At 45.4% G+C, this 10,403-nt stretch overlaps 1 protein-coding gene across 1 annotated transcript in view; it reads right to left on the reverse strand.

Moving 5' to 3' along the window:
• Nucleotides 1-8,570, reverse strand: part of ABHD17C (abhydrolase domain containing 17C, depalmitoylase) — a 28,338-nt gene extending 19,768 nt beyond the window's left edge. The window contains exon 1 of the mRNA XM_010391274.4: nt 7,290-8,570. Within this exon, the coding sequence (XP_010389576.2) occupies nt 7,290-7,822 (533 nt within the window). The 5' untranslated portion in view covers nt 7,823-8,570. The remainder of the gene's footprint in view (nt 1-7,289) is intronic.
• Between the last annotated feature and the right edge of the window lie 1,833 nt (nt 8,571-10,403).

A 10,403-nucleotide genomic window follows, 5' to 3' on the forward strand; every position in this document is an offset into this window, starting at 1 on the left:
ATGCAGTTCATTTAGCAGCATGCCTTGGCTGATAAATAAGGCTGCCATGAGTCAAAGTTCTTAAAGTAACATTTCTACATGTAAGCAGGATTTTTTAAAAAGGCACTGATCTTCCTAAAAGCATAGCCCAAACTGTCTAATCCAACAATCAATTCCAAATCAGCAGCTGAAAACAGAATTTTCATCTTGAAAGGTACACCTAGAAAGAACTTCAAGAGACTGTACCAATAAATAATGCTACTGTCAGGAAAGCATATGTGAAGTTTTTCTAAAAGATTTGCAATACAAAATAAAAACTAGAGGCAATACTTTGAGATTACCTCTCATTTAAATTTTTTCCCTCTAGACTTTGAGGCAAGCGTACTAACTGAAAACCTCATCTTCCACATCAACATCATTCTTCATTTGCTAACCCACATGGAATTCCCCTTTTTGAAAGTTGAGAGGCTACAGATTTATTTCATGATTATAGGGATTTTCCCAAAGACATGCATGTGCTTATCAGGAGACATGAAACCAAGGGTGGGAAGGCAGGTGGGCATTGAGCCAGATCCTGCTGTTTAGCCCAATTTTGTGCCTTTGTATTATTTGGTCTCATAGTCAGCAAATCCAACCACAATGTTTCATTTTAACAGGAGAACCTTTGTTCTGTAAAGCTAACACAGTGGTTAAAAAATATAATGATATGGATACAGATAATGCCAGTATAACTCTGTCATTACACAACTGACCCATGCTTGCACCTTTCTGTGATTGTTTGCAGGCAGCAGAGCTTAATGTGCAAACAACAGTAACCCATTTTTCTCAAATTAGCCCTTGGAATAAAGAATGCAAAGATGTTCCTCTGTCCTTAAGCTGACACTGTGCACTATTCATCCATCCCATTCTACATTCTTAGCCTTCTGTTAAAAGCATCTTTATTCCCCTGTGTTCATACGGCGTTTCCTGGGTTTACAATCCCACATTTCCCACTGCTCCCAAAACCTGACACACTGAAAAAAACCCATTGCCAACAAACACTCAGTTTTAGTCAGGAATGAAATTGAGCTTCATCATCAGATGTCAGGCTGAGCACGCAAGACCAGTGTAAGTCATTCATCTAAAAACTGGAAAGCAGGGCAGTCAAGATGAAGCAGTAGCAAATGGGTCACTGCAACTGCTTGTTCAGTTCACCAGTGCTCGTCGGCAGCAATCTCAATTATCCACCACCAACTGACACAGGAGATACAGGAGGTTTGCCTATCAGTTGGTTTGAGTTTGTATTTTAAGCCACACAAACCCAAGCTTTAAGAGTCAGACAAAAAACCTATTCTTAAACACTTCATTTCAGACACCTAAGAGCCACCAGCATTTAAAAATTATAAAAAGATTTCTTTCGTAGATTCAAGGACGCACAAGGAACTCCTCATCTTGTACACAGGTAAGCAGCTTCAATTCCTTGAATTTAAGTTCAGTGGCAACTGAAGCTATCTCCTAATCCACAGGAAAAGATTTCTGATCTTCTTAGGGGCTACTTGGCAAAAGCGAGCCTGAATGTGCACATGCATGTTAGGCACAACACATCTGCCCCTTATTTTATGACTCATTTCAACTGCTTCCAACGCAGCCTTGCAATTGATTTACATTTGTGAAGGAGGGCAGAATGGATTCTTAGTTATTCATTAAATTTATTATCAGCTTGGGGAAAAAAACAAACCCCTATGTTATTTGCTCATTTTCTTTACTACTGCTGCATAATTTTGAGACTATTGACCTTAAAGCCAACAGAGAATACAACTGTGGAACTTAAAAGTGCGTTTGGGGCAGGGATGGAAAGTTAGTATCATTACATTGGCCTCTCCACCAGGCACATCATATTAAAAGGAAATAGGAAATTCAGACCTTTGTTCCAGCAGTCAGGCTCCAAACAACCAATACATGGCACTGCCCTTGTACGAGTCTATCTCCACATGAGGAAACATCACAGGAACAAAAAACCCCAGAAAACTAAAAAAGACCTGTTTTCTTCATTCAGTATTGAAACAGAAATATCCAATCACTAAGTCAGCTTTTCCCACAAAGCCAGCTGCTGGCAGATAACCACTTGCACACCTTGAAATGGTTTCCACCTACCCATTCCCACAGCTATCTAAGAGCTACCAACAACGTGCACAGGTCAAACAGCCATGGCAGACAACCATCAGCTCAGCCTCAAAAGGTGACACTTCTCTATCCAGAGAAGGAGAAAAAGCTTGCCTTTCTCATGCACTTCATGTAATTTAGTGCTAAAAAGCAGTTACTTCAGCATGGAGGATTTAACAACATGTTTCTCTAGAAATCTTTTATGTTCAATGCTCTGATGATGTTGAGAACCAAGTCCTACAACCTTTGTACATCAGGGTAAACCAACATCTCCAGTTCAGGCAGTTGAATTTCAGGACTATCTACACTCAGGAGAGCAAGTACTGTTGGCCAAAGGCTCTTCGGCAGCTTATTTTTCTTCCCAAATAACACCAGTTGCAAAACATTCTTGACAGTGAAAATTTTCCTTTTTTTTTTTTTTTCCTTTTTAACAAGCTTTGATCTTGCAGTCCTGACAGAAACAGGGAAATATTTAACAAAACTACTTTTACTTCAGTGTCTAAAAGACGTAATACAACACCAAAGCTCAGTAAACACTTAGAATAACTTTGAACATCAGAGCACCTGTTTTGCACAGTTGTTGGTATTTGTCCCAGGGACGCTCATAATCTGAATTAATCTCTGCTCATTGCATAGACAACAACAGAAGAGGATTGTGTATGCTTCTATTTTTGCTCAAAGTTATATGTAGCCTTTCTCAAAGCATTGACCATGGCAGGTAGAATAAGTTAAGTTTTAGAGGGCAGTACCTTTAAACAATCCTTTGGAGACACTGTAACAACATTATTGAAAAGCTGGTATGACTGAAAACATCTACCAGGTGATGCTCCATGAAGAAAGGAAACCCTATTACTCCAGGACTATTAATTGTGACTCTGCCAAGCATTGCCTTTGGTCATGTCAGGAGTTTAATTGGTAACTTTCAATAAAAACCTTTAAGTATGCAATCTAAAGAATTTGGCACAGAAATACAGTGTTGGTGAAAGAAGATTCTGTTGCAAAGAACATTGATGTAGAAATTGACTATTTTGATTAGGCAAGGTAAAAAACCCTGAAGCTGTTATTCACCTGGAAAGCTGTAACCACCTCATCACATCAGAATGGAGACAAACTAAACTGACACACTCTCAGAAGATTAGTTATCACTCTGGTCTAATCCAATTAGGGCTGTTTCCTGATTTTATTCAATGTAAGACTTCTCCACCAGCCCCTACAAAGGAAACAGCAATAATCTCCCGATAATCAGCACCACAAGTAATAAAAACAAATTAAGCTGTATTTTGTTAAATGCAACAAGAACACATCTTCTAAGCTATTTATCAATTACATTTTCTTCATCTCCTTTACGGATGCAGAAGATGGACTAACAGCTCCTTGATACTTTTCTACAGAAGCAGACGGAGTGGGGCAGCAGTGCCTTCTTTCTTTTGACTGGGATTTTAAAACATTTCACCAACCTTCTCCAAATTTTTTTGGGAACATACAAATTGATTTTAATATAAATAGCATGTGATCGACAAAGCAGCCATGGTTTTGTGCTTGAGCACTGAACCCAAGCCCTGCATGTGCATCCTGTTTTTAAGTACTGTACATTGTCTTAATGTAAAAGTGTTAGAAAGTTCAACCTTCCCATGTGGAATTCAGGAAAGGGGGGGAAGAGGAGGACAATCAAGTCATTTTGCACAGATGTTGCATTAAGACAATCAGATATTAGGATAAGAGACACATCTGAACAAAAAGCAGCAACTTAAAACCACATGGACAATGAGAAAAGACAGTCTGATAAACCATCTCTTCAATCTGGTTCTGAATTTGAAACAAACAGAACAAAACCAGACCAACCTGACTAAAATAAAACACAATAAATATGATCTGTAGCAATAAGATAGAAAATTCTTTTTGATAAACATCGAGATGCCAGATGGAAATTCGTTAATCAAGTGGAAATAAATATATGTAAAAGCCCAAATTAACTACTGATCAATACTTGATATTAGAACAAGAACAACCTCTATTGCTACAATTACAACCTCTGAAGAAAAATCTATAAAAATTCATTTTATGGGAATAAAATTATACGTCAACATCTTTACTGGGCTGAAAGACAGTATTGAAAATCGGTAATTAGTAAAATTATCACTTAAGAGTATACTTTATTCATGAGGAGAAATACTAAATTCCTTTAAATTAAGGGAAATAAGTTTCCTTTACAAAGACTAAGAGAATGGAGAATAGTTGAGACTGATCTTACAAAGACAGGCTGATAACTGAAACAGAACAAAGGAATTTGATGATTTTCTTTTCTCATCCACTGTTCTCAGACAGTTTTATAATCATTTGTTATGTAAGGTTTGATTCCTAAATGTGTATGTGATAGCAAGATCCTTGTTTCACGACCTTGAAAAAATACAAAAATCTGCAGCCATGATGGCAACCCCTGCCAGCTCACCATCATTTCTAAAATTTGACAGCTTCCTCCAAGCACAGGTTAATTCCCACCTTCTTCTCAAAACACACCGACAAATTAATGACTGCTAAGTACCAGTGGTACTTCAGAGGCACGATTTAAAAGGAAAAAAGAAGGAATCTCAGACTTCCAACAATTTAATGATTCCTTTCTGCTGCCAGGTGGAATGTCTGGTGGATTCAGAAGAGCAACAGCTTCCCACGGAACTTAGCACAGATGACTAAATGCTTTTGATGGCACAGTGAACCTCTATTTTAAGACTTCACTTTTAACTTTGCATTACAGTTCACTACCATATGACTGGAGGCCAAACGCCAGGAATTTGCATTAAGAATGAAAGCATACACAATCTCCTGGAGCTACCAAGGAACTGCTGCAGCAGGAATGCTGTAACATGACATTTTACCTCAAGAGGCATACTTGTATGTCTACTGCAGAATATTTCACTTAATTGTGAGCCACTTGGATTGAGGACTAGGAAATGATCAGCCTTGTGAAGTTCACACTGCTATCTGGAGAATTCATCAGCAGAAAGACTAAGGTTTCAGCTCATACCTGTTACAAACACAACGGTCATCTGTTAATAGAATTGATTAACTTTCTACTGAAATTACATTTTGCAGCGAGCAACTTCTTTACTGAACACCTAAAATACTGCAATCATAGAATCACAAAATCGTTAACTTTGGAAAAGACTTCAAAAGAGCATCGAGTCCAGCCATTAAGCCAGCACCACCGTGTTCACCATTAAACCATAGCCCAAGTGCCACACTCACATGGCCTTTTGAACTATTCCAAGGGTCGTGATGCCACCACTTCCCTGGGCATCCAATTCCAATGGTTTTTGGCTCCTAAAAACCTAACCAATGATAACTGCTCAAGTATACTCTCAAGGTACACCAAAAGGTTGGATTAATAAACATGGCAAAGTAAGAGTTGGGAAATTTTAACCCCTCAATTTAAGGTGGAAAGGAGAGCCTAGATCTTGTATAAACCACAGGAAAGGACACTAATGGAAACCTATAAACCTGTCCAGACACACTTCTATTGAAGAAGCCCGATCATCTCAGAGCAAGTTGGGCATGTGTTGGCATCACCTACTGGGTCAGGTTTCTTAAAAGACTTAAGTGAAGGAACCCCTTGTTTCTGGACCTACGTAGAACTTAACCACGTACTAAATGCCTGTCAGCAGAAGAAGCACCTCCAGGCAGATGTGAAAGTGCTTTTTCAGAGCTTGAGAAGGTTTAAATAAAACAATATCATCAACTAAGTATCAAGTGAAACAGAGAGAAAACACAGAAAACTGAAGGACAAACATTAACTAGACTTGGCTTAGATTTACCACTTTTTCTCCCTTGAATCTTATTTACATCACCCATAAGTGTCATAGTGGCACTTAATAATTTATTACGCATACGGCATATCAAAATTACTTCTTTACATAAGACCACATTATTTGAATTCAAGGACACAAATATTTTTTAAAGTCCTGGAAAACGAGCCCAGAATCTAGTCTTGTCACCAAACAGACAGAACACATGCTATGAAAGGATGACTTCTCCCTACACCTTTCTCCCCCTGCTCTTCGCTTGACTTAGGCAGAGCAATGTCAAAAGGCATTTGGACTCCACGACTAACCAATCCCTGGATTCTTGCAAAGCCAATTATCTAAATTAGTAACAACTCCTGTCACTATTTCTGAAGCTGGCATGTATCCCCAAGATAGACATTAAATACGCATTTCACGCAAGCCCAGTTCATCTACACAACGCCAGAGCCAAGAACTGAAAATGTTCACCACTTTTTTCTTCTCGGCTTACTACAATTTAAGCTTTTTAAAGCTCTCTCTTTCAGGACATGTTGTGCGAGGTCATACTTTAAGAACCTCTTATGCAACAGCAAAAGGAGCTCATGGTTTCTGTGGACAATAGTGAGAGGCCCAGGGACGGCCATCAGTTGTAGCAAGGAGCCGGAGCCAGAGACAGCAGCTCTGCTCAGGATTTTCTAGAGGCCAAGGGCTCACTGCTTCCATTCACCACGCTGCTTCTTGCCAAGCCTTCTCACTTGCTCCATCCCTTTGGATGCCACATACTTTGGCATCTCCTGGCAGAGTCCCCAGCTCTACTTCCAGATGTCAACGCTTTTTCGTTCCAGTCCGCTACCATATCCATTGGGTAACAGTTGTTTGGAGGCCCAAAGAGAAAGGCGCCTATGTTGCACGAGCTTGCATGAAACCCCAAACGTGTCACACAACACCAGCAGTTTCCTGGTAGGCCCCAGCCAAGGCTACTGCCAAATTCAGTCAGAGCTTTGGCTTACCTGGGTTACCTCTAAGTGTAGACAGCGGCGGGCAGGTCTCAAACAACCAGTTTTTTGCAGTCTGCAAGCTCAAACTGTAACCAGTGCAACATATCCTACTCAAGATGGAGATTTTCAATGGTGAAGCAATGGCTAACATAAATTACATCTGAATAATCCTCTAAATCTAGAGAAAGCCAAAGGATGAAGGTTTGCCCATCATTTTAGCAAATGAAGCCATCCAGTAAATCACACTGTAGCTGTTCACGGAACATCTGGTGAGGCCACCAAAGTAACTGAAACCGTCTACAAACCCTTCCCTTCCTCTCAGCAAGGTTAACCGTGCAGACTTACTAGGATTAAAGGGAGATACAGAAATACTTTGTTCCCAATATCCATTTACCTTGTCCTGAGGGCCTGCCAGGCTGCATCAATGTCTGCATACAGGTTTTTCTCAGAGGGCTTGCCGGTGCTCACCCCATAGCCGGAGTAGTCATAGGAGAAGACGTTGCAGTTGATGCGGGAGCCAAGGCCAATGTAGAAGCTGCACATCTGGCCCAGGTCCACAGCATTACCGTGCGAGAAGAGCAGCGTGTACCGGCCAGTGGGGGCACAGCGAACGAACATGCAGCCCAGCCTGTTATCTCGGGCCGTGCGGGAGAAGAACACTTCCACGGCATCCAGTTCCCGCTGGGAATACTGCCAGTCGGCCCGCTCGCTCAGGTGCAGGCTGCAGGTGCCCGATCCCGTGGGGGTGCCCGCCCCGGCCGCCGCCCCGGGCTCCTGCTGCTGCTCGGGCTGCAGCACGGTGTAGGTGGGCTCCGGGGGCAGGAAGGCCAGCTTGGCAGCGATGCGGCTGGGGCAGGGCGGGCAGCAGAACAGCCAGCACAGCTCGCCCAGAGAGAAACCGTTCATTCTGGGGCCTTGTTCTGGCATCAGAGACGCCGGAGAAAAGCTAAACCTCTCCTGGAAAGAAGTCACACGGAACCGACCCAGAGCCCTCCTCCGACGCGACCTGCCGCCTTCCTGCGAGGCCACCGGCTGCCCTCCCAGAACGCAAACAATGGCAACCTTGGAGGAACTACAGCTCAGCAACAGCAGTGCAGCTCTTCAAAGCCTGGAAACTGCTTATACAAACCAAAAACACAACCCCACGAAATACAGATGGGCTACAGCCAGCCCGCAACCCCCCCCTCCCCACAACTAACGCTACAGCAAATTCAACTCTCTAAAACACGACCCTAAACCCCCCTCACAGCACGTGAGCCACACGTACACATTTACAAAATGAATTCCCCGATCCCACGGCTCAGTGCGGCGCTCCAGCACCGGAGCCGGCCCCCCGCAGGGAACATGCAGGATCCAGGGGAGCACCTTCCCGCACACACCGCACCACGCGCGGCTCCACCCGCTCCGCCCCGGCCCCCGGGACGCCCCGCAAGGCAGCGAGGGGCCCCCGCAGCGCCACCACCCCCGGCCCGGCCCCGGCAGCGTCCCCGGGAGGAGGAGAATGAGAAGGAAGAGCAGCACGAGGAGCAGGATGAGGAGGGTCCAAGGGGAAGGGGAAGGCAAGGTCGAAGCTCAGCCGCGCGCGGCCGCGGGCAGGGCCATGCCGGCTGCGGCGCGCAGGCAGGAGCGGGCAGCGGCCATGTCCCGGCTCCCCCTCCGCGCCGCCGCAGCGCTTCCGGGTTACGGGCGCGGAGCGGCGCCGCCGCAGGTGCTGGGGCGGGTGCGGGGCTGTGCCGGGCCGTGCCCGCAGCGCCGCCACCTGGGCGGGGCGCCGGGAGGTGCGGGAGGTGCGGGAGCGGGTCCCGCAGCGCCGGGCAGTACGCGGGAGCCGCAGCCGGGCCCTTTAAGGGACCCCCCCCAACCCCTCGGCCGGCCGCCCACCCTCGCGCGTGCGCGGCGGGGCCGGGGGCGAGGGGCGGGCGCGCGCAGGGGCCATTTCGCGCCCTCGGAGGGGTCTGTGAGGGGATCTGCGCTCGGGTCACCCTGAGCGCTCACACCTGAGGCAGTGCCCGCCCTCAGAACGGGCCGCGGCGGGCCGGGTGAGGGGCTCCCCGTGGCCCTGAGCACCGCTCCTCGAGCCGCCCGCCTTGTGCAGCAATGCCAATGGAGATGCTCCTCCGCAGTGCCCGGCGCTCCGCTCCCCGGCTGCCGAGCGAGCTGCGCGTCCCAGGCTCAGAAGCTCTTCAGCATCTGGGGATTTGGGTGAAACTCGCCGGCAGTTTCAAGAGATACCACGGAAAACTTAAAATGGTGCAATTGCAGAAGCTTAAATTCTTTACAAAATCAGGGTGGTGATCCGTATCCCAAACAATTCATTGAATAAATTAGCAAATTGCTTAGAGCATATGGCAGACCCATGGATCAGTGGTACTGCATCTCGAACGCATGCTTCGACCCTGAGAGCAGAGCGCAAAGATTGTGGGCAACTGATGACACGCGTATGTGTTACATTCTGCTGGTAACACAGGGTATAACTATGCCCCTTAATGAACCACCACTGCTTGCTTGCTGAAAAAAAAGGTCACACAGCCCAAGTGAAAATACAAGGAAAATGACGCCTCTGCAAATGCACTTACCCTGCAATTCTTGCACGTCCAACCAGTGTCCTGGTTTGAGACACTGTGAGCATGTTCACCCCTTCATGTTGCTCTCCTACTGTTTGGCCATTACTGTACATGTTACCTGTGAGGAACAAAGTTCCAAAAACTCAAGAACTGGGGTCATTTCATAAGTTACAAACCTGAGATGTCCTTCCCTTTCATGTTCATTGGGTAACACTTGCCAACTCTAAGAAAAAACCTGTGTACAGAAAGCTGGACATGTGTGATATGGTTTGTCTTTGGAACATCCAAAATGAACTCAGCCACCATGCACAGCAGTCTTTAGTTTTGCTAACAATGGGAATTTTAGAAATGCTAAAATCAGCCAGCAATAATTGTGTCTATGCTAACTGTTAAGGGAGAAAATGAAAGGGAGAAATGTATTATCGCCATCCAGCTTGAACTTGTGGCCTCTGGCATGGACAGACTGTTCCTCTAGAGGACAGAGAATACCCAGTTAATTATGTGTGTCCCAGGCATGTCCCACTGGGAGAGTGACAGGGTGAGAGATCAGACAGGGTATTGAAACGTGTCCCACCTACTTGATTGATGCTGGGCTCCTTTGGGTGGCAGAGACAGCCAACACAGCCGTGGATGGGTCGTGAAATGATGAAAGGGACTCCTACTCCACAGACTGTGATAGGAAAATCTGGATAAAGGCAACACAGACTACATAAATGAGGGACCCTGTGAAATTCCTTGGGGATGACAAACGCCCTCAAGCACCACCTCAGCTGTTACAAGAGACACTATTGATAATCTGTGGGAAGGCTGATACAACCCTGAGAAAACCCTGAATACACCCTGAGAAGTGATTTGGCTGAGGAGAGCTGTGAAGAGCCTGTCTAGTGCTGCCGCTACGCGTCCCCCTCACTGCACACACACTGAAACCAAGATAAGAGCTGGAA

Source organism: Corvus cornix, chromosome 10, assembly GCF_000738735.6.
Source record: "Corvus cornix cornix isolate S_Up_H32 chromosome 10, ASM73873v5, whole genome shotgun sequence".
NCBI lineage: Eukaryota > Metazoa > Chordata > Aves > Passeriformes > Corvidae > Corvus > Corvus cornix.